We start from the raw sequence: 24,660 nt of genomic DNA on the forward strand, positions 1-24,660 counted from the left end.
AACACGCCTCGGCGTCACGATGCGACCAATCCGACGCACTCAGGTTCGTTGCTGCTGATGCGGGATTTAAGGCACGTGTTGTTTGCTTTCCTGCCGTGCACTATGATAAGACGAATGTAAAACTGCCTGGAGGACCGTTCGAGCCCTCCGGTACCCACGCACGGAATCCCAAAATGTGCGTGACATTTGGAACGTGCGTGAAAAATGTAAAATATGCGTGTTTCTGTCATATGAATACGTTCCTCCGACTATGTGCATATGTTCTATCAATTCGCGGAGCCAGAACGGGTGAGGCTAGTTACGGAAGACATGTAGGCATGCACTATGATCTCCACGGGGTAGAGAGATAATACGGACGCACCTTATAATTGACAACCTACGTGTGCTCAGAATCAGTCACGGCTCGAGACCACGTGAGTCTCTAGCTTAAGCGTATCTTCGCTTAGGGTGCTCCTCACTTAAAGACCAGGGTCGTTTGCTGATATTGGAACTGGCACAGTAACAGTCAGGGAAACATTCATACATTTCTTCATGCTGCTTACATTCTGTGTTGATTAAGGCTTTTAAGGAATCATGTCACACGTGTGAATACAATGCATGTGAATCGTCTACAGTTTGATGGTACCATCCGAAATCGATGTCAACGAAATAGCGTTCACGCCCTGCTTTGCCCAAAAGCTGAGTTTCAAAAAACAAAACCAACCCGGATTATGTTTGTTATACTGGGCCAAAAATATTTTCTTAAGATATGAGGGATGTCAACCAAGGTCATGAAAGGCTAAATGTTATGTTCTGGAGGTTTATCGATTAGTGACATGCCATCTAGTAAGACCTTGTTTGGCCTATACTCCTAATGATATTGCGCATAATTGCACCTCATGTAGCATGGCAAAGTACAGAAAGGAAAACGAGGGCAATCACTTGAAATGTGTGCTACATGGCAAACTGTGCGCTGTCGTCTGATGCATGAGGGCAAAGTGCAATCAACGGCTGTCTATCGTCTGCTCCAAAGCTAGTCGAGACCAACCTCAGGGTGACCGTCAAGACCCCATTCTCCGGCGAGGAATCGCGAAAATTTTACAAGCTCCATGTGCTATCATTGATTATGCGGAGGCCTGTTGCAGCCACCTTGTGGTGCTGCATAAATATGGCTTTGCACAAAGGCTCACAAAACAGCGAGTGTAATGGGTAAGGCATGCATCCATCCCTTTCATGTGTACAAACGTGTTTCCCGTGTTTTGCGGTGCAATCCACGACAACGTTGCGAGGCGTCCGCCGTGCCACCCATCGTCGTCGCTTCACATAGGCACGCTGACCTTAGACTCATAGATCAGCTGATGTAATCGTAAACCGCCCCGAACATTCCTGAAGATCTGGACTTGTCTGGATTTATCCTGATAGGGACAGTTCAGTGTCGTCGTGCGGCGCCACGCTTCGGCCATTTATGTACGCATCTTCCCCGCGGAGGATCCGCTCATCAGATGGCGTGACGTGGTTGATGGCGGGCTGCACAATTTAGGGCAAATCTGCATGGCTTTCTCCCGGTGGCTTTTTATTTACGCGCGTCATAAAACTTGCCAAGTAAAATAACTGCACAAATTGAGAGTGCATCACTAACAATGTAACGGACCGGAAGACATGGGAGCCACATAGCCAAATGTAGCATCCACATTACTTTACAATACTTTCGAGAACGACACCCACCTAGATGCAGGGTCCAACCAGAGATGGTAGGAGTTTTACCTTGCTTTACTTTGCGGCACGCGTGTTGGTGTGCAGGGGGGGAGGGGGGCATACGAGGAGAGGTTGGCTATGTGTGTGCGCACTGCACGCGCATGACGTGTGCACACATAGGAATGTACTCGAAAAAATCTTCAAGAGAGAGCAGTCTGGCATGTTTCACTGTCTCGAGGGCAGAGGGCGCGGCAAGATGGTCCTTGCGGCCGCTCACCTATCTCCTCGGTTTGTCAATGGTAGAAAACATGGATGCGACGGAGATGACACTCGATAAAAATGCTGGTAAGCTGGATGTGCGTGGTTTGACTTCGATCTCACGCAGTGTCCGTCTCAGCTGCCACAGTAAGAGGTAGGCGACGCCGCATGGTCTGTGCTGCTAGTGCTTCGTAGTGACAATGGCGAGTAGAGTAAACATATGCAATAAGTTGTTCTACATGCAGGAAATTATGTGTGCCGCGGCACGCCAAAACTGATTTTCACTGACAACTTTGATGTTGTGCCCCTTCCCCAACTACAAAATCGTACATATGCTCCTGGCCAGCCGCCACTTTGTTCGGAGTTACCATTCGCGCTGTCAGTTGCGCTGTTCAATTTTAGTCTTTCCATGTTTAGTCCGACTCATTTGAATGGATGGGTTTCTGGGATGGGTGCTCACGCTAAGCAGTGCTTATTGTGTGAGGTCTGACCCCTACCATGTGATATTGCAATTCCAGGTCAACGGTACATTTGGCGGCGAAGTTTAGGGTCCCACAATGCTAGTAGACACGGCTCGTCCTGCCATCTGACGTCACCCAACCTTTCGTATGGCCGCTACCTCAGGTCGCAAACCAACCCCGAAGGCAAATAGGAAACGCCTTAAGCGACTAGATCCCACCCTGTCATTGGCGGCGGTTTGGAAGACAGGTGATCTAATCAATTGAGCGATCGGGACAGGTTGAGACGGACGAGCCTGTGCGTACAACCTGATCCGGACTGATGACTGCTGTGATGATGCACGCTTCACAGGCATCTCGGCCGCTTCCCCCGGACGCTGTATTATGCGGGGATGCAAATTAAGCCGTAGGCGAGCGCCAAAACAGCTCATATGTGGCTCAGGCTGTCAAGAACTTGATGTTCAAGTTGGCAACTGGTGCATTTTTTGCAAAGTTGGTTATTGCACCATACAAACATTTGAACTGAAGTGCGGCACCAAAAACATGAATTGGTATGGTAGTAAACAATTTCGCAATGTCACTTTAAAACTAGAACATGTATGGTGTGCATTTTTTAGAAAAACACCATATTTAACTGAATACTGCACAACGATTCTAGCCTTTAGTGTTGGTACACCGCATGCAAGCTGATCAAGCCAAGCAGAGACATTCCGCGAAAGAGAAGCTGACAGGCTGGTCTTCAAAGGTCAAAGGTCTAAACCTTAAAAGATCACCACAGGTGACCATACAATTGCTGAACCCGATCCTTTGACAGCTGATCGATCGTGCTCTGTCGAACGCGCTGGACGCGGTCAACGCGGCGTCATCAGCGGGAGCGCGGCATGCGTATCGAACGTCGCGCAGGCAGATCGCCAACGGTTGGGGCGCAACGCGGCTTGGTGCGTCGGTCTCAGGTGCGAGGCGGCGTGTTGCATCGGTCTCAAGTATGACACCGCGCGTTGCGTCGGTCTCAGGCGCAACGCGGTGTGTTGCGTCGGTCTCAAGCGTGACACCGCGTGTTGCGTCGGTCTCAGGCGCAACGCGGCGTGTTGCATCGGTCTCAGGCGCGACGCGACGTGTTGCGTCGGTCTCAGGCGCGACATTGCGCGTTGCGTCGATCTCAGGCGCGACACTGCGTGTTGCACTGGTCTCAAGCGCGACACTGCGTGTTGCGTCGTTCTCAGGCGCAACGCGGCGTGTTGTGTCGTTCTCAGGCGCGACACTGCGTGTTGCATTGGTCTCAAGCGCGACACTGCGTGTTGCGTCGTTCTCAGGCGCAACGCGGCGTGTTGCGTCGTTCTCAGGCGCAACGCGGCGCGTTGCGTCGATCTCAGGCGCGATACTGCGTATTGCGTCGGTTTCAGACGCGACACTGCACGCAATGGTCCACCAGCCTCCGTGGGGACGCAGCACCGACCTGCCCGGCCGGACGACAACCAGCAGCTGGCAATCAGCCGTCAGCGCAGCAGTCCGCTGGCAATGCGACACGCTGTGCGCACATCTGTATCGGCTGACGCGCCAGAACCCCGTCCACAAGGTCGAAAAAACTTCCCAAAGCTTCATAATACGCTGTTCACTCATTACGCCTGTCGTTGAATTGCACTCTTCTTTGCTGGAAACTGCATGCTTTTAATGTATCAGCGACTGTATTGTATTAGTGTGCAGACATTACAGTGATGTTTAATACGTCAGCGACCTTAATATGTGTATCTGCGGCTGTAATGTATCAGTGACTGTAACGGTGAAGCTGGTGGAAAACCTGGCGCGTGGGCCGAGCCAGGCTGGTCGTTCAAACTGGAAATGTTTTCATAGTTCAAGTTATAACTACTCGGCCACAGGCCAAGTGAACCAATAAGAGCATGATTTGACTCTAAAATTATCACAGACAACTTTTTGGCAATGCCAAGCATGTTTGAATGGTTGTCAACGATACTGATCTCTGTAGTGTTGCTTTGCTGACATAGGGGCGAATCCGTTCTCCCGGTGGTCACATCAATATAATGAGTGCCGCACAACTCCCAAGAGGCATGCTGCAGCCACCGTGTCTTCGAAACCGTACACGAATGCTATCGGTCTTCTTGACAAGGAGAGGAACCCAAAACCATTCCTATGGATAAGTGCCATGGGCGTAGAAACACGAGGGCTAGAGAGACCATGGACACAACTTATTGGCAATGGTACCATTAATGCTACGTTGATGCATGGAAATGACTGGTTTCAAAATCGACTGCTCCTCCCATTTTCTAAATTGTTACCACGCCCATGAGACCGCGTGAAGCGTTGTATCGCTCGATGTTATTTCAATGCTGACCTTTCTTTAGGCACTAATTGTCCAAATCATCCTGTAGTTCAGGCGTCGTGCTTGCGAGATCAGTGTCTACGCGACCAGCGGCGTGTCCAGAACTTTTCGAGATCACACATCATTACAAGAGCATGTCAAACAGCCATATGACAACGAACGACCCATACACCTAATATATTTGCAATGGTCTGCCTCGTGCACAGGTCAGCTCAGTCACGCCTTTCTTCTACATATCCGTGGTATAACTCAGGTGCTCTTACTTGCATCCGCATTTCCCGTACCAGCCGGCACTTCCAGCAAATTTTGCAATTGTGCCAGCAGTAAATGCGAGCACGCAAAAGGTGGGAACGTCACGCGGTCCGTCGATTTTACTGGTAGCCACCATACATCTGTCCATGTGGGCCCTGGTTGCATATCTGGTCATTTACTTCAGACAGATGGCAGGTTGGGCTACTGCTTGAAATATACGCAGAGCCCAAGATGCCGTGCACGTTGCGTTACGCTCGAGATGCGGGCACGTTCGACACGTTCAAAGAGTATTCCACATTCGTATGAGCTTTTGAGCCGAGATAGCCATTGTGAAGATCATTCGGTGCAGTTCACACCCCTGCCCTCCTAAATACTAAAATCCCCTAGTTCCTGAGTTAGACGCCCCCGAAGATCTGCAGACTATTCCGTGGGTGCTATCCCAAAGTCATACAGGCACCCATCACGCCATTATAATGCCACTTAAATCCTTATTTTTTATTGGCCATGAGGTGCGCAAGGTTAATCAAAACATAAGTTTCGAGTTTTTCATATCTGGCTTTCGTGAGCACGATTTCCAGATCAAACGGCCGACAATTGGCTTTCAATGAATGTTGCGCAGGCTATGCAAGATTCTACCACGAATAACGTTTTGTGCTATATAATGCAAAAAGCTACACATTCTTCCCAGTGGTTACGGAAGCATGAGACGCAATCGAATAACTTAAGATTAGCGCTCTGACGAAGTATGTGAGCACAAGCAAGCACCTTAAACTCACGGATAAATAGGAAAGACCGCCACGAGAAAGGGCCAAAACAAGAGCACCTAGCAATATTTGGTTCACCACACATCCAGTACCCTCCCGAGCCACCTCTCGGGAGATTAAAGACCTACAAGTGAGTGCTGTCATACAAACGTTCCATAACGTAATAGAGCAATTACGTACTGAGAAGCATAGTTACTAAAAATGTAAATATTGTTGTCTAGAGCAGGTTTTCCCACTTAAAAATATACCAAAAATTGTAAGTGAGCTTATTGCATCACATTTGATGTTTGCTTCACTATCTGCAAGTGTGGAACATTCCATTTAAAGGAAGCGTTTCACGTTTGCATGAGGTTCTGAGCTGTGATAGCTGTTTTGAAGATCATTCGGTGCAGTTCACAGCCCTGTCCTTAAGACTTGAAACCCTTGTCTCCGAGTTAGAGTTAGACGCCCGCGAAGTCGTGAAGACTGTTTCGTGCAGACTATTTCGTGGTCACCCAGGTATGCATGACGCAATACAAATGTCACTGAAATCCTGCCCCTCATTGGCAACGCGACGTTTAAGACCAAGACAACATAATTGCAGAGTTATTCGTGTCCGGCGTGCAATAGGACGATTTCTGGAACCAACGGACTTCAATTGACTCTCGACCAATGCCATGCAGTCAGTGAGAATTTCCAACACAATTCAAGTTTTGTGCTACATAATACAGGCAGTCGAACATTGGAACTGTTATTACGGAAATAAAACTTGCGACCTGAGAACTTAAGAACAGCACCATAAGCGAGCATGTGAACGCAAGTCAACATTATAAGATCACGGCTTAATATGCAAGGACATCAGGAGGAATGGCCAAAACACGCGCGAACGTTATGTGGGTTACGGAAACGCCACAACCGTTAGCACGACGCTTCTCGAGAAGTTAAAGTAAAACAAGTGGGTCAGTCCGTCCTGTAGGCTGACAATTTCGTAGGCCAGTTTCGCAATCCCTTAGACGTCATACAAGCCTTCTATGACGCAATCAAACAATGACGTATTGAGGAACATGTTTACTAAATAGTGAAAGAATGTGTTCTAGAGCAGCCTTTCGCAGTTACAAGTGTACCAATATTTACAAATGAGCCTATTCCATCATATCTGGTCCTTGCGCTAATTAATCAAATGTGGTGCGTTCTCTTTAAAACTACTGGCAAGTTTAAAGCATCCACGTACGCATAACAAATGTTGTGCTTGCGATGCCGTAATTGCATACTTGCTTGTCCTGCAAGAGAACAAAAACAAGCCTTTGAAGCCAATATGTTAATTTCTGCAGGATCCCTATGTCGCAGAAAAGTTGGGTATTAAATATCGGCACATAAAAATTCATAACGCCCTCCACATCGCAGGAGATGTTTGTCATGTACTTGTTTAAAAGTTTTCGGTACTTTTTCTTCGAGAAACAATACATTTGATTTCGCACTAAGGCGACCTGATAGTAATGCGGGTATTTGCAGTAATGAAACAACAGCTCGACACGTAGTCGCATTGAAGCCAGAAAGGCTGTCACTTTCGTATGTCTTCGTACATACGAAATTGATCAGCGATTTTACGCCATCCTTTTTGCTGTTAATTAAGATGATACGATACATGAGCCGCAGCCTAAACTCATCGCTTCTAAGAATATTCGCGTTGATGATGTCATATCCTCAGGGTAACATGAAAGAGGAATACTTTATCTATGTTACGTGTCATTCGCCCAATCTTCTGTGGAGGTGCAGCATTCAGTGATGCTGTTAATGTGTGTCTGCCATCGAAAACATATTTTTAGACATGATGCTAAGCACTTGGTCCTTTGTGGTGTCTGATTACTGCTGATGCCGTTCAAAACGCACCGTGTTAGCCGGCAAACGGGCCGTCGCTGCCGGTGCGGCAGCGGCGTCTCCGCGACGGTGTGAGCGGCCCCTCTGCCGATTGGTCCTCACCGTCTGGGGCCCATACGTGGGCCACGTGGGTTTATGGAACACGCGGGCGGAGACGCACGGTCCTTGCCGATCAGTCCACGTTCAGGCTCCGACGGCGCGGCTCGACGTGAGCCGCGTCAGCCTTTACGATGACGACGACGACTTCGGAGTGTACGACGCCGCCCATCCAATGCCTCTCTTACCTTTACCTTGCAACTTTTTGGCTTATAGAGACTTTTCCTTTTCAACGTCGGTTTTCGAATCAGGTCGATGGTCCTCCGGAAAACTAACGATCTCTTTCACACGAACGCACCGTTTGCATTGACATAGTCATTAGCGGTCCTGTCCCAGCCATCCATCGAGTATTGGGATGTTGTAGACTAAACAAGTAAACCGACGAGCCTGGGAGTGCAGCGAGTCGACTCAGAGTGAAATCATGTGGATCAAGCATTCATAAATGTTTGTATTCACGGCAGATGTATGAGAATCCCACAGCTTCAGCCATCTGACCCGGTACCTCCGTGGAAACTGGAACCCTGGCATTATGTGGAAAATGGAACCGCTGGATTCTGTGGAAACTGGAACCACTGCATCCTGCGGAAACTGGAACCACTGCATCCTGTGGAAACTGGAACCACTGTATCCTGTGGAGCAGACTTACCATCGCCAGTCGTCTTTGGCTAGTTGTATGCCATCGATGCGTTTTCTGTTCTGTTTTAACAGCAAAGCAACATAAAGGATGACTTTCAGTGCCGTGCGCTTGGCCTGGTGTCGCTGGATTCCATGAGAACGTGTAAATCGATCACATCGGAGTCAATTAATGGCAATACCATGCCGACCACACGCCGAGAAGTGTTTTAACAGCAGCAACAGCGCAAGTGAGGCTTCCAGTGCCGGGTACCTGATCGAAGATCACTGGCTTCTATGGGATCAGGTGAATTGACTCAATGAGCCAGTTGGTTCCGGGAATATCAAACAGGTTTTCCCATTGCTATTTCCACCCGAGTCCCCTTTCAGCGATGTCCAGAATGTGTAGTTCTTACAGCGGCCTGTGGTGGCGCTGCTTACGTCATAGCCGCTGGGAGCCTGGAACGGGTGGTTCGAACTCTGCAACCATTACAATTATGATTTACTTCTAAACCATACCTTTATGCAGTTAAAATACTTCACTTTTCTTCAGACAAACTTTACTCAATGACTACACTGTGGAATTTGCATCGCCTTTGAACAGCTACGCTACATGACAAAGTGAACTAAACGGCACTGTGACCACATGATCAGACTCACCCATTTCGAGCAAAACTGCTGGCAAAGTACACTAAACGTTTCTGTGACCACGCACACCCACACTCGGTTAAGAGCAAGGTTGCTGGCAAAGTGAATTAAACAATAATGCGACCACATAACCAGACTCACCGGTTAAGAGTGAGGCTGCTGACAGAACGAAATAAACGGCTCCATAACCACGCAACCAAACCCGCTCATTAATCGGAGTGTTCCACATTTATATTTTTTAGTGAAATAGGAATCTTGAAAACCTTTCGGTGCTGTTCACCATCCTGCCCTTCTTAAGACCTAGGCTCGTTTTTCAGAGACGCTCGGCAAGCATTGTGTTAGGGTCTTGGACGCTATACGGACGCTTCGCAAGCATTGCGTAAGCATTATGTGCAAGCAAAGCCTGATTGGACGAGTGGGAAGACGCTTGGCTGGCATGGTTTTCAGGGCCGGACACTCCACTGTCAGCCTGAGGGCCTTGCATGGTAACCAGGGACCCCTGAGTCGACCAGGATCTGTGTGTCGGTTAGACATCACCAATAACGCGCAGTCGACTCCGCACCAGTATGGGCCTGAGGTCATATTCCACAAGCAGGGACGCAGCCCGAGCCAGTGATTTACATTGGTCGGGGCCCCAGCGTCTCTCAGTGCCCCAAAAGGGCGCCTAAAATGGGGCCCTGTTGACAAGGGGTCCCCGGTCGGCCAGAGACAATACTCGAAGAGGCCCGAAAAGATAGGAAGGCACACCGGAACCGACGGGGCGTATGCTACTTTTGCGTCTTTGAGAATGTCCTCTGGACAGATTTACAGTTATAGCAACAACAAAAATAGAGATTATTCCCGTACTCTTCCAGTTCCCTCATCACATTCCAGCACCTCTTCGCGGTGCTGTTATTGCAAACCCGCGATTACCATCAATCTACAAGTCGCACCGGTGAAATCGACGCCCGGGGACTTGAACGTTGAACATTTCCAAACGTGGTTTGGCCATGTTCATGCAAGTTGTTTACCCATTTCGATCTACGATCACATTCGCGGGGTTTCTTACACCTCTGTAGAACCCAGAGAAAAATGCTGACGAAGCTGCTGAGCTCTATCGGTTTCAAGAGTCCACTGGATCACATAGCAAAATGAAGAGCGCCGGCGATTTTCTTCGTGCAAGCGTTTAAAGCGCGCTTTCTTCAGTTTGACGACGAAATTCTGGCAGGATTTACTTCCCACAGCTTCTGGCCGCTAAAAACAATTATGGAAGGAAAACATGAAAAATAGTACAGAAAAACATGCTCTCTGACCTGCGTGATGGACCATATCGCACCATTTCTTGGGAGGGGGGTCACTGTTTCACCGTGATTGCACCCTTTGTCAACCCTGTGCCCCCTCACCTGCCAAGGCTCTGGCTGCGCGCACGCTGACCTATAAACCAAGTCGCCACACCGACGACGAGCAGCAACCACGGTTTTTAAAAAAAATTAAAACAACAGGTAGCCGTCTGTTGCCGCGACGATAAACAAATGTCGCTTTCGAGTCGGCGTATATTTTGAATCGCCAGCAGGTTGATGCCTCAATCCCATGCAGTGGATGACTTGACTTAATGAAGATCACTTGGTCCGCCGTGCGTGTGCAATATTCTTCAACGGACTCGCCAAACAAAACCGAGTTCCCATCTCCCCAGGAGCGCTGCAAAAACAACATGGGCTTAATTACACACGCGTGTGATGGTGGTAAAGGCAACAAGGTGGTGACGAACTGCCCTGCATGATTCCAATGATGCAACACCCGGCTGAGCCACGGATGCGTTCAGAGCCGTCTCCGCACTCAGTGTGAATAAAACAGTACACAAAACACAACAAGCATGGACCGGCTACTCTCCACGTGACATGTCAACGAATTATGGCAAGATAAACAAATGCTGTGTGCGGGATTGTGGGCATGGTAAAGATAATTTCCCATACGCTGGTCTCTACCAGGTGAGTGATCATGTTAAGTCGATTAACATACCTTACAAACCATCAAAATCATGTGATGACATCTCGTAATACGTCAAATATGATCAAAGAGCCTCAACACCGCAATCAGAAAAAACAACGCAGTTTCTCGAATTAAAATTCAGTTACTCGCAACACAAATTAAAATTGTAATGGACGCAAAAATTACGATTCGTTTGGTTGAATACTGAACACCAAAGCTTCCAGACTTTGACCTTAAGACCACATCACCTTATGTAACAAGCAACAGTCAAGTCAGTATTGATTTGTTTTATTTTAAGCACGACTTCGGTTTCCTGACCGATCCATCGCACACGCGCGTCAAAAATAAGCTGTAATACAAATCTGAAGCACTTGGACGTCTCCGAGTGACCCAAACTTAAAATTATTCCGCGATATAAAATTGTCATAATAATGTAGATACCTCATCTCCTAGGAACAATAAACATCCCGTCCAAAAATCCAAACCAGAGAAACACGGATCAAATTTGAGCGGGACGAAGCGATGGCAGTCAAGCCCAGCACTTGGCTAATGACGTCATATCTTCGTGACCTAAACCACCTATGTGAATTTATGATACCACGTGTTCAAAAGAATACTTTAATAGGTGTCCAAAATATTAGGCATTCACTGGGAATACAAAAAAGCATCTCGGACATAAGTGAAGAAAAACCAGATACACATACATTCCACAAAGGGTCGCGAGTCGAGTCATGGTTCAGTGATTCCAGAAATCGATATGAGAGAGCTATTTGAGCGAGTTTTAAAGGTGTAGTCCAGGGGGAGAGGTTATCCTCGTCTCGTAAAACTCGTCGAGAAGAGCTTTCACTGAGCCCCAAGCTCTCCCAAGGAAACCCTTACTGCACCTTTGGTGAGTTTCCTGCCGTGGCCTCACCTAGACGTATATGCCGACTGTGAGTGCCAGGAACACGGTGCCGACTCCCATGAAGAGGGCGGCGATCACGGCCAGCGCTAGCTCCTTCACCAGGTCCCGGGTCAGCTTGGTGCTGGTGACCTGGGGCAGGTCATGGCACGTCCCGTCAGGCGCCTCGCGCGACATGCCGCACAACGGCGGATATGGTAACCGGACAAAAGTACGCACACCAGACATATGTCACGGCAGCTGTTCGCAACCGCACATGATCGAAACCACTCATGGACGCACCGCCTTACTCGTACCGCAGAGGCTCGCAAGCGCAAATGTTCATGATCGCCAATGACGTATTGCAATTGCTCGCACCGCAGAGATTTGTAACCACACGTGTTCGAAGCCCACATGTTCGCACCGCCATTGTTTGGGGATGCCAATGTCGTCATGGCAATCGTTCGAACCGCAAATGTTCGTAGAAAGGATGATCGCAGACGCAAATGTGATGTGCACGTACGCACGCAAGTACGCAAGCACGCACACAGAGAGTCGCACGCTCTTAATTAGTCGTTCATATCTCCTCGTTACCAATATAATAGCCAGGTAGACACAATCTGTACGTACTCAAAAGTCAAATAACTTCATGAAACTCTGTGTATAGCTATAAACCAACACATCGATATGTATTCAACGAGTCTCACTTGCATTACGAAGGCCTGGGTGACCTGACGCCACCCGATTTCTTATTGATGTTGACCTTACCAACGTGCATGTACGAGCATTGGCGACACCAACGATACCAATGTTACACTTTACGAACATCCGCGATACATACGACGATACCAATGTTACACTTAACGAACATCCGCGATACATACAACGATACCAATGTGATACTTGATGAACATACGCGTATACGAACAATTACGATATAAACATCTGCACTTAAGACCTTCTTTGATACGAACATCGCGACACGACCACTTGCGCATACGCATATAAGCGCCCCCATTTTGGTTATGCACATCTGCGTGCTCATAATTGCTATGTCTGTGTTTATAATGTTATCAGCAGATGCGTATCGGCGGGGCGATGAACTCAGCGGCCTAAAAATACACCAAGCTGATACTCACGCCAAAACATGCTACGTTCAAGTTCCAACGACCAAAGGGCATAATGATCATCTACAAGTGGTGTCATTGACACGAGCCGCGACCATCGTTCAACACACGCGCGGTGAAAACACATGAACACATGGCATAAGCCACCCGCGTCCCATAATGTTGAAAGGGCCTTTTGTGATGTCCAATCACTATCCTGTTGTTTTCGCCAACCGTATCGGAGCGGGTGCACGCGCAGGTGCAAATCAGAATCAACGCGGGCATGTGCGATCAGGGGGAGTGGGGACGCCCCACGGAACGCGCCCTACCTCGTACACGAAGAACCAGGCCATATAGAAGATGCCGATGCCGAGCAGGAGCGCCGTCAGGTGCGGGTATATGGAGGGGTTCACCGGCGACACGAACCGGCTCATCTGCTCAATGTCCAACTGAAACCGAACACGCGCCTGATCACGTGTGTACATGGAACATCAGCCTCGATACAGGCCGCCTAACGTGCTCTCCACCAGCCGACGGCCCTCCGCCACCAGGAACCCCGCTCGGAGAGAGCAGGGCGCTCCTGTGGAAGCGCGGCTTTACGCAAAACAACCTAAAAAAATCGGTTTGTATCGTGAGGACCTCATTTTGACTTTGAACATCAACGGTGTACCGCTGTGCAGCGGCTTTATCATCCACGATCTACACATGACAGAAGAGATGTAGTCAAGTGAGCTCCTGAGCGTTTTCACATAAGTTAAGATACCGTTTGCAAACATAAGTTCGTAATAACAAAAAGTCTGCACAAACTACGCATTCGATAGTTTTGGGAGCACGTTGTTCATTATTCTGAGCATAGGGTTACTTCCATGGTTCTTAACTTATTGCGGAATGACTACGCTTGGTACTGCCAGGGGTCCTTGCATACTGTGGCTCGCAACCAAACAACTTATCCAATTTCCCCACATTGTTGGACCTGCTCTCGGCTGAGGCATGCCCCTCGTCACGGCAGAAGGAGGGCAATGTCGCACCATCCCATGTAAGTAGCTATTCCACGGAATTATTGAGACATGAATCGGCGTCACGAATGGGATAATTGTTCGGACTAACGGCCTCGTCTGGTGTGTTGTGCGAACAATCATTCCACCGTGAGAGCTAAGCACTCTCGCATCATACCAATGATTATCAACATCTACGACAATGCCTGCCAATGCCCCATTGCAAACCATTGCTGAGTGCTGGCAGTCTGCCAATGGGAGTAACATACCCTGGTTATCTTAAGGGTAAAGGCATGTCAGGTCAGCTTTTAAAATCCGGTACTGACCGGAGGGGGTTCGAATTTGTCCGCCCCCCGGGTCCAATATTGACAATAATTCAAAAACGTCCTGGGACAACATATCAAAATGAGCGACGTCAGAGTAACGTTATGTATACCAATTTTTAACAAAATCGCATAATCGTAAACAAGTTAACACAGAAGCCGAACGAAAAAACATATTTGACATCTTAAACAGAGAACATGACCCAATCATTCTATCATTAATCTGTCTTGTGTTGTTTCAATATTGCACACTGAAATATTGCAAAGTGAAATAACAAACATACTGATAAAAAGCATACTCCACTTCTTTTGTTTCACACTCAACATGATGCAAACCTGAAAACAGGTGTTCTAGATATGACTACGAAGGATACCTGTCACAAGTTTCAAGTAGTTACCTGTAACAATGACTGAATTATGGCTTTAAATGCCTCGTGGCGCATGTTGCCCGTGGCCAGGTGAGCCCAGACCCGCGGATCAAAGGATCGCTGCGCGGCTGGCGTAACGGAGCTGATTGGCCATCCCGACTACAAGCGCCGCAAAAGTCGGCCGCCACAGAAGACAGCGCGCCGCCAATGTGCCAGCTATGTATGTGAGCGGCACGGCATCGCTGTCCGCGAGTGTGACGTGCGCAGGCGATTCCAATCAGCTCTAAGTGCGCGACACTCGATGTGCCGTTTGAGATGGGTCACAGTAAGCTACATTCAGTTCTGTAGATGGTGTGTGTTTGGGTGAAGCGTGCGTGGCATATCTATGGCGGAAATAAAGAGAGCAAAACAGACATATACACCAAGTTTTCAGCTCTCATTTCACGGCACATGACCTTAACTCTACGCCTGGTACAGCGTGCGTAACATTGGACACCTTCCTATGTAGCGCGTTTGATCAGGACGCGATATTTCACAGCATGAGGTACGCTTCGAAATGGCATGCGCTGTGGGAGGGTTCAGATATTCCAAATAGAAATTTAATAATTTGATCTTAACCTGCGTCCTTAATACACCCTTAAACTTAACTTTGTTGTGTGGTCTGAGACGGCACGCTACGGCGCTATTCAATGTGATTCGAATTTTTGGATTCGGTACAGTCGTTCTCGAGATAATGAGGATCAGTTCTGCCCCCCCCCCCCCCCGGGTCGATGGTGTGCCACTGAGGAGCCAGGTCAATGTCGGGTAAAAGCGCATTACATCATTGTTTTTACCGACAAGCAAACATGAAAAAACAGACGAAGAAGCGAACTCAAGTGGATGCCCTCTTTTACAATCGGACAAAGACACGGGCTCGTGCAATGCCCGATAAAGAAGAGATGGACATCGGTGACGTCTCAAACAACGCAGTTATGCAAGAGCGAAAACGGCCATCCGATGGAACACATTCATCTTTTATCGAAGCAAGGCTGGACTAGACAGCATTTGTCTGCTTTAATGACTGACGAAGTGGTCGCAGACAGACGCATAACGCAAAACATGGCATCATCAATGGGCCAGCGAGATGAAACTACCCGCGGCCGAGTCGGCCGCGCCGGGCTGAACAAATCACGTCCCAGGCAGATAAGCCCGGGGCACGCCAGTCCCAGTACCGGGCGTCAAGTACCGCGGCGGGCGGCCCACCTCTAGCCGAGGCCTGCGCGGCGGCGGGCGGCGCCTATCGCGTGTCGCATTACCGCGGTGGGGTCGCCGGCTGCCTGTCACGCCCGCCGTTCTCCCCGATGAAGTGGAGCCTGCTGTTGGCGGTGCTGGTGACGGCCTCGGCCGACCGGCCGAAGCGGGCCCGGCTCGCCGACGACGGCGTGTTCGCGTCGCTGCAGCCGCAGGACAGCGAGTACCGCGAGCTCCGCTCCCTGGACGGCGTCTGGCAGTTTCGGCTGGCGCCACGCGCCGACCCGGAGCGCGGCTTCCGCGAGCGCTGGTTCGCGGCGCCGCTGGCCGCCTCCGGCGCCGTGTTGCCGATGCCCGTGCCGTCCAGCTACAACGACATCACCGAGCACGCGAGCGTGCGCGACCACCTAGGCTGGGCGTGGTACTCGACCGAGGCGTGGGTGCCACGCTCGTGGGCCGGCCAGCGCGCCGTGCTGCGTGTCGGCAGCGCGCACTACACGGCCAGCGTGTACGTGAACGGAGCGCTGGTGGTCACGCACAGCGGCGGCCACCTGCCGTTCGCCGCCGACGTCACGGACCGCCTCCAGCCCGGCCAGGCCAACCTCGTCACCGTCGCCGTCAACAACACACTGACGGACGTCACCGTGCCGCAGGGTCGCACCGTGTACAAGGACAACAACACCAACTATGTGTACCCAGCCGGCTATGCCACGCTCGAGTACAACTTCGACTTCTTCAACTACGCCGGCATCCACCGGCCGGTGGTGCTGTACACGACGCCGCCGACGTTCATCGACGACGTGGTCGTGACGACGACGCTGGAGAACGACGGCAGCGCCACGGTCAAGTACCACGTCAGCACCAGCTCGCGGCTGTCCGACGACAGCGCCACCATTGAGGTCAGCCTGGCGACGCCCGACGGTAGCGTGATGGCCGAGGCCGCCGGCTCCACCGGCTCCATCAGCGTGACGGCGCCGCAGCTGTGGTGGCCGTACCTGATGGACGCCCAGCCCGGCCGCCAGTACACGCTGGAGGTGCGCATGGCGGCGGCGTCCGGCGCGCGCGACGTCTATCGCCAGAAGTTCGGCATCCGCCAGTTCAGCTGGAACGCCACGACGCTGGCCGTCAACGGCCGGCCCGTCTACATCCGCGGCTTCGGCATGCACGAGGACAGCGACCTACGCGGCAAGGGCCTCGACCTGCCGCTCATCGTCAAGGATTTCAACCTGATCGAGTGGGTGGGCGCCAACTGCTTCCGCACGTCGCACTACCCGTACGCGGAGGAGATCATGGACGCGGCGGACGCGCGCGGCATCCTGGTCATCGACGAGACGCCGGCCGTGTCGCTCGACTACTCTGCCACCGCGGGCGACGACCGCCTGCTGAACGAGCACCTCGCCGCGCTCGACGGCATGATTCGGCGCGACAAGAACCGGCCGTCCGTCTTCATCTGGTCGCTGAGCAACGAGGCCAAGACCAGCCAGCCCGAGGCCGTGCCTTACTACACGCGCCTCGTGAACTACGCGCGCACCCTGGACGGCACCCGGCCGATCACGGCCGTGCTCAACACGTACCCGGACGCGGAGCTGATTGCGCCACTAATTGACGTGGTCTGCGCCAACCGCTACTTCGGCTGGTACTCGGACACGGGCCACACGGAGGTCATCGAGCTGCAGTCGGAGCACTTCTTCACGCTCTGGCACGAAACGTTCCACAAGCCGGTGATCAACTCCGAGTACGGCGCCGACACGGTGGCCGGCCTGCACGAAGAGCCCACTTTCGTCTTCTCCGAGGAGTACCAGACGCAGCTGATGGCGCGCAACTTCCACGCGTTCGAGGCGATGCGCGCGCGGGGCTGGTTCGCCGGCGAGATGATCTGGAACTTCGCCGACTTCATGACCAAGCAGGACACGACGCGCGTGGTTGGCAACCGCAAGGGCATCTTCACGCGGCAGCGGCAGCCCAAGATGGCGGCGCACCTGCTGCGCTCGCGCTACTGGGGCCTGGCGCGGCTGACCGACTGGCCCGACCTGCCGCTGCCCGCCGACCTCATGTTCTCTGAGAGCTACACGGCGCTGGACGACGACCAGTGCCCGGCGCCCTAGTAGGCTGGCGACGAGGGGGCGCGCACGGGCGCATGGGTAGTGGTGCTGCTACCTGGTTGGAGCCCCACTGTCTCCTGGCTTTGTTGATTCCAATCATCTAGCCACCTTCAAGTGTATGATATTGCTGACAATGACAGACCTGTAATGCTCTATAACCATCTGATTACCTGAAGCATCCAGTGTGTAAGACAAGTGTAGTAAGGCATCAGTTGAAGGGGTGCTTATCATGTGTTTGTGTGCATGTATGTGCATCATTTTGCCAATACACAATGGAATGAAGCTTTCAGACCTGTTTTTAAAGCAATGGTAAAGCCTTTGATCTTGATTACTGGATCTGAAATTTTCCAAACAAGCAGTTTTGGAACTTGACATCAAGAGCAGTTGATTTTGTAATGGATAGCCATGTAAGGGGCAGGTCCAATTGCTTCAGTAGTATTATTTGACACAACATATGTAAATCAGAAATGGTACATGTCTAAGTACTGGTCAAGAACACACTGCATCAAGTGTCCTGATAGCCTGGACTTATCAACCTGAAAATAAAGCACAGAACACTTGCTATTTGCATCACAGCATGTTACTGGCTGGCTAAACTTCAGGCTACTCACATGGTGTCTACTGTCTAGATTTAAATAGAGAAAAGGTGAAAGAAATGTTCATTGCACATAGTGCTATCTTCTAGCATTATGACTGCACACTGGGCATTGCAGCCCATGTTCAGCACACTACCATGACATCAGTATTTTAAATGTGGGCAAGACACAGAATGTATGAGCTTTACAAAATATGTATCAACATATAGAAGCTTTTGCTTGGCATATAGGCATGCTAAAGTGGGTCATAAATGTTTGGAAAGAGTGTATTCTGAAATGAGTAATTGGCATACTTCAATATAGGCATGGTGGCCTGCTTCGCTGGATGAACATAGGAAGAATGTTTCCTAATCTTTGGAGGCAGTATAGCTTCCCCATCCATATTACTACAACCACCACAGATGGTGAAAGCATGATGGAGCAGAAGGGCAGCCTTCCCACCTCTGAAGCAAACCCATGCTTGCCTCCAGCACTTCCAGGTTCTGTGACCAATAGTTGATGCATAGTGGCATGGGCATAATTATGCAGAGCTCACAAACCAACAAGACATTTCTGATGTTTGGTTGAGATCACAAGTCAAGGTGTTGCAACAGGACTGCATACATGTAGTGTGACAAACCTGCACAAATCAGCACCTGTCAATGAACTGCTATCAATAAATATAAAAGTTTAATTTCAGAATCCCCAGACAGTTAGCCTTCTCAATGCCTTTGAAAGTCATTTTTCCAATCATACAAACTAAATCTGCAAAAGTCCATCACAGCCATTGAGAATGGTACAAACAAGAGCAGATAAAAGCCCCCACATGTTGTGACAAAAGCCAAAAGCCCAAAGCCAATGCTCTGCAAAACTGCAAAAGCCAATGCTCAAAGCCATTGGAATTGCTTATACCATCATTATCAAATTTTCAACACACTACAAACCAATTTTTTCAATTTTGCAGTTTAATGATTAGCTCTCCTTTAAGTTTATGACTGCAGTCAAAAGTGCAAAATTAAATATTAAGGTACAAATGCATGAGAGGATTTAATATTGATCAATTGCTTCACAGATAATACCTTACCTTACCTTACCTTATGGTGATCGGGAATTGTAAAAGGCCACCAGGCCTGTAGGTCCCGGTCTCGTCAGGCTCCCGGTCCGATAACCTAACATGCACACCTAACATGCACACGGTCCGGTAACCTATAATGCACACATTGCCTAGCCTATTAGCTTTCTCAAGGGTTTTGAGAGCCATTTTCACAATAATGCATACTGGATCTAAAATTTACGGCCAGAGATGCCGACATAACCGAGGCTATGCGCCCCTTCTGTTCGTGTGTCGTGACTTTCCGCAATGAATGTAGCTGCGATGGTTATTGCCTGAAGCCTTAAAAATAACACTTATGAACTCACCATATTTATCAGTTAATAGACAACACCAAACAGTACGCCAAACCACCGCCGTAAGCCTTCAACGTGTCTGGTGCGTCCGGCGTGCCTATTGAACACGTAGACAGTTTCGGCTCGCAAGAACATGTCTCATTTGCGCCACAAACGTATTACGCAAAGCTTCGGTGGCTTAAAATATAGTTAGCTGTCGTAGATTGTAAACACCCAGATATATGCTGCTGTGGGCTGCTTAATGGTACATTTTGTCACTAAATCTCTACAAATTTAATAAAAACTGATGAATAAATTTATTTGAATTCATTTCTGTATGCTAAGATGAGTTTTGAAATGCTTAAGTCAAAATTAGTCATACTTTACAACATTCCCCTCAAAATAATCAGAAGCATCAGCTGAAAACGTTTCACAACTACAGATTGTAGGGTATCCCTCATCAGCTGATGGCGTAGACTGCGCCAGAAGCCGCGCAGGAGCAGGGGGTTTTTGGATTTGAATGTGCGTTGGAGACGTTGGGTCTTGATAATTTTGTGACCTACGGGTCCAAAAATGCGGGGAAATTGTACGCTGTTGTACAATGCACGTTTTGATGCTTGTCTGTGATTTCTGTGTGAGGGTGTCGGGAACTGGGAAGCCTGCCCGTCCAGTCGGGCAATTATCAAGGATGAATCCAATGTGAATGTTCTATGATATATTTTGCGATTTTACACCATCCTGCACATCTTATCAGTTTTTATGGTGTAAAGTGGCAGGAGAAAGACATTTGCAGCTTGACGTAAGTCCGCTCAGTCAAATGATACATAAATATAAGTAAATGGTGAACAGTCTTCTGCTGTCGTTTTGATAAAGGTGTGTTGCGAAAATATCAACCCATCTGTATCTCAGTTCTCTTGGTTTTTCTCCAGGGAATAAGGCTACTACTACTGTATTTTGTATGTGTGTAATGTTCCTCGCAGATGCACTGAACAACTTACTCTCAGTGAATCAAAGTTTAAGTCGGTTAAAGTCAGTTGAAATACTTGCACACAGCAAAAATTTGGTCAATGTTGTTGGAACTAAGCCCTATTCCTTAGTATGTTTGTCTTATGTTTATTTTAATTCAGATATCTATGAAAAATTAATTCAGGCCTGCAAGGCCTTATGTTGCTGTTGAAGTCACTAAAGTGTTCACATTGCATCATTTGTAATGCCTATTACAGCCTTGTGGATCAGTCATAGCAGAAGATAATGTTTTTCACACCATGGAGTAGAAGTAATCAAATCCTAAACTCATTTTTTCATGATAGTTTTGCAAATATATTAGGTGAATTGGGGATTAGGTTGAGCTATGATTTAGGTGTATGCATGCCTTGGGCCTTTGTGGGTAAGGATTTTGGTCATCAATGACAGATGGCAACTATTACAGATGAAATGTAGTATACCACAGGCCTTGCATGAATCAGTATATAGAGACAAGCATTTATTATCATATGGCCAGGATAAAACTCATCCTAATTTTTGTCACCTCTTCATGACTCCTCAGTCATGCTATAATGGATGCAGTGCATTGTTTTTTGTATCATTTCTGAACAACTTTTGTCAGCATTTGTGCTTGGTTGTCAGATGTCTGGTTAATGTCAATTGTAAATTGTCAGCTGTTTAGTTTTTAGCTGATGAACTGATGCTATCTGCACAGTCCTGTTGATGTTTTGAAATTACTGAGTGGTACAGAAATGTGGTTTCCAAAAAAGATAACACAACACCTAATGTTTGGCCACCTTTGGTTTTTCCTATGTAATCATGTTCCAGATATGTTACTGCAAAGTGAGTGCATGTATTAAGATTGTCAAGACAGAATGACATGCACTGTGGATTGTCCTAATACAGTGTCTTGTCTGTACCTCACATTTCAACCAAGTTGGCATAAATATGTCTCTGTAAACTTTGCCACAAATATTTTAGAAAATGTCTCAGTTAATACTTCATTGTGTTTACCATATACATTTATTTCTGTCATTTCAGTACACAGAATGGCACCTAAGCCCAAACATCAAAAGACTGCAAAAGGAAAAGAACATAGCAAGCTGAAGGATGACAATGAGTCCAGCATTAAACTAGACCATTGTGCTCTCAGCTTGTCAGATATATTGGCCATAGACCATGAGCATTCCCTCCCCAGATATGCTGCAGGTAATGTGAAGCAAGCAGATGTGTTAACATAAATCAACTGTCTCCAACTTGTTTGCTGTGAGGCATGGCATGTAAATTTCCTCAGGGTGTAGTTGTTTGTAGGACATATTGTGCAAAACTGTATGTTGTCTTTTTTGTGCCTTGAGTCATGATTTCCAGACTTGGATGACAGTTCTTTATTGGTGTAGCAGGTCTTCTATAAAAAAGAATCACACTCAACTTGGCAGGGCATAATGGCTGAGTGGTTAGCACCATTGGCTCCCATATGGGGGATGGGGTTCCATGCTCAATCCCCAGTTGAGCATGCTCCCTTCAGTGTCTTATGACCTCTGCAGGCACTGGTTGTGACTGACCTCCATAAAGGGGTGGGCGGCGACGTGCGTCACGTTTCCTAGCATAAAAGGCATAGAGGCAGGTGGCATTGGTAGTATGTTGACTGCACAGCCGCTGACCTCTGTCGGCCGTCAGTGGTGTCTCGGCCGGACGGCACCGTCACAATGGAGGACGTGGACCGGATACAGCTGGAGCTGGAGGCCCTGCTGTCCGCCGCCACCATCCGCCGGAAGACGGTCAGCGCCGAGATCAAGCTCATCAACGGCATGGACAAGCGACGCGGCCGGCCGCCGACCGCGGTACGTCGCGTTCCAGTTGCTCCCACTATGTCATGTTTGTGTGGACGGATCACTTCCAGTCGCGTGATGTCGTGCGTGCCGGTGTCCGTCCGCGACGAGGCGCTGCACGTGACGTCAGTGACGTGACGGGGGCGTCAGCGCTGACGGGGCGCCGCCGCTCTTCAGGCCGGGCCGGGCTCTCCGGGGAAGGTAGCCAGAAGCGGCGAGCGGCCCGTCAAGAAGTTCAAGGACTCCTTCGGGAGGGCGAAGGAAGTTACCCCGATCAAGCCGCCCAGGGTCCGGGTCCCGTCCGGGGTGAGTGGCGTTGTACGGTGTCTGCCGTCCGCACAACCGCACCATCGCATTGACGGCTCCGGAACGCGTCGGAGGCAGTTCTTGTGAGACTGCATTCTTCGTATAGTTCGATTCACGGCCATCAACACTACTAGGCGACTGCAGCGATGTTGAAGCGCATTGCTCGACGGCTTTCATCAAACTGCACGAATTCCAGATCGCAAGTTCAGTTTTGGGACTTGCAGGAAAGTCACGCTGTGGTGCATTGAACGAAGTGGTGCCCAGGTCTGAACGTCGGTGCCCATCCAAGCGTCCAACGCACTGGTTCACGAGCTGTCGAGATGGCGTTTCCATGCAGTGTTGTTGACACGTCTACAGGCCTACAACTCGGAGGACATCCTGCCGCAAATCAAGGCCGATCCCACTATGCCGTCGCCCGTGGTGAAAAACGACATCCCTGACAAGTTCTGGGCGGCGATGGAGCAGTACTGCGGCCCCATCACGACAAAGGACGTGGAGGTGGGTACTCGAATCCTCGTCATAGCCTACCGACCTTGCCTGGGACAGGTGTTTTGGAGTACAGGTGTTTTGGAGTAAAACGTTTGAAGGGAATGTTCCGCATTTGAAGATATGGAAGTAAGTATGATAGATGATGAAATAAGCTGAATTTAAACTATTTGTTTAATTTTCGGTAAAAAGCTCAGCTCCAGACTAAACAAATTTCTAGTTTATGAATATGTTCCTCAATATGTTATTGTTTGATTGCACCATGGAACGTTTGTATGCCGTTCAGGACCTACCAAGCTAGCCATGCGCAATTGTCAGGGTAGTTTTCACATCGAGTACTTCGTGATCACGGACGCCAGATCTAAACGGCTCGACGAAAATGTTGTTCATGGGCTTGAACGCCGCATGTCCGATTGGGTGGCAGGATTTCAATGACGTTGATATGGTGGCATGCATATCTGAATGACCTTGAAATGACCTTCAGGGGCAGAGGCTTCAAAAGTGGCCTTAGCGGGCGGTCGTGAAGTCCATGAATTGGAGGGTTTCAGGTCTTGAAGAGGACAGAGCTGTGAACTGCACGGAATGGTCCTAAAAATGTCTGTTTCATTTCAAACCCCATACAGATGTGGAGTTTTCCTTTTGGTCACAACGGAATTCATGCAGGAACGTCTCTTATTCCATGGTCATCCCGTAGCTGATGGCTCCCCTCGTTCCACTCCGGCCCTCCGGCATGCAGCTGACGGTGTCTGACGCCGTGTACTGCGGCCGACCATGCGCGGCGGCCGCCGTGTGACGCCGTTTGTCGCGCGCAGATGCTGGAGCGGCTGAGTGCCGACCGGGAGGACATGGACGAGTGCCTGACGGTGCCCCCACTCGGCAAGCACTACACGCTCAAGTGGGCCGAGGAGGACGGACAGGACGACGGTGACTCCGACTCCGAGGACGAGAACAAGACGCAGACCAAGGCCAAGGCCAAAATAAAAAGGTGCCGTTGGCTGGACGACTCCTCAGGTCTCGACCGGCGCGGGAGGGGGGAGCTGGGTCTGCTGGCGTCCGTTCCGTTGCCGCGCTTGGCTGCAATACCGCGCAGCTGTCTACCGGCAGCTGTACTCTGGGAGGATGTGGGCACTTGGCGTGTGGCTCGCGGCTTTGAACGCCGTGTGCG

At 49.5% G+C, this 24,660-nt stretch overlaps 3 protein-coding genes across 3 annotated transcripts in view; 2 read left to right on the top strand and 1 right to left on the bottom strand.

Annotated features, from left to right (window-relative positions):
• Positions 1-10,471: 10,471 nt before the first annotated feature.
• LOC119092633 (transmembrane protein 258-like) lies at positions 10,472-20,008 on the bottom strand. The gene is made up of 4 exons (XM_037215596.1): positions 19,924-20,008; positions 13,241-13,360; positions 11,839-11,958; positions 10,472-10,634 (listed from the first exon to the last, which is right to left on the bottom strand). The coding sequence occupies exons 1-3, from the start codon at positions 19,924-19,926 to the stop codon at positions 11,839-11,841; spliced, it is 243 nt and encodes an 80-aa protein (XP_037071491.1). The 5' UTR covers positions 19,927-20,008; the 3' UTR covers positions 10,472-10,634.
• Positions 15,908-18,218, top strand: LOC119092632 (beta-glucuronidase). Its single transcript, XM_037215595.1, has one exon. The coding sequence runs from the start codon at positions 15,938-15,940 to the stop codon at positions 17,930-17,932; it is 1,995 nt and encodes a 664-aa protein (XP_037071490.1). The 5' UTR covers positions 15,908-15,937; the 3' UTR covers positions 17,933-18,218.
• A 362-nt stretch (positions 20,009-20,370) lies between the features above and the next one.
• LOC119092351 (transcriptional adapter 3) overlaps positions 20,371-24,660 on the top strand; it is a 4,575-nt gene continuing 285 nt past the window's right edge. The window contains exons 1-6 of the mRNA XM_037215315.1: positions 20,371-20,412; positions 21,916-22,083; positions 22,552-22,715; positions 22,881-23,009; positions 23,367-23,507; positions 24,308-24,480. Coding sequence (XP_037071210.1) covers positions 21,924-22,083; positions 22,552-22,715; positions 22,881-23,009; positions 23,367-23,507; positions 24,308-24,480 — 767 coding nt within the window. The 5' untranslated portion in view covers positions 20,371-20,412; positions 21,916-21,923. The remainder of the gene's footprint in view (positions 20,413-21,915; positions 22,084-22,551; positions 22,716-22,880; positions 23,010-23,366; positions 23,508-24,307; positions 24,481-24,660) is intronic.

This window comes from Pollicipes pollicipes, unplaced genomic scaffold, assembly GCF_011947565.3.
Source record: "Pollicipes pollicipes isolate AB1234 unplaced genomic scaffold, Ppol_2.1 Scaffold_3447;HRSCAF=4054_pilon_pilon_pilon, whole genome shotgun sequence".
Taxonomy (NCBI): Eukaryota; Metazoa; Arthropoda; class Thecostraca; order Pollicipedomorpha; family Pollicipedidae; genus Pollicipes; species Pollicipes pollicipes.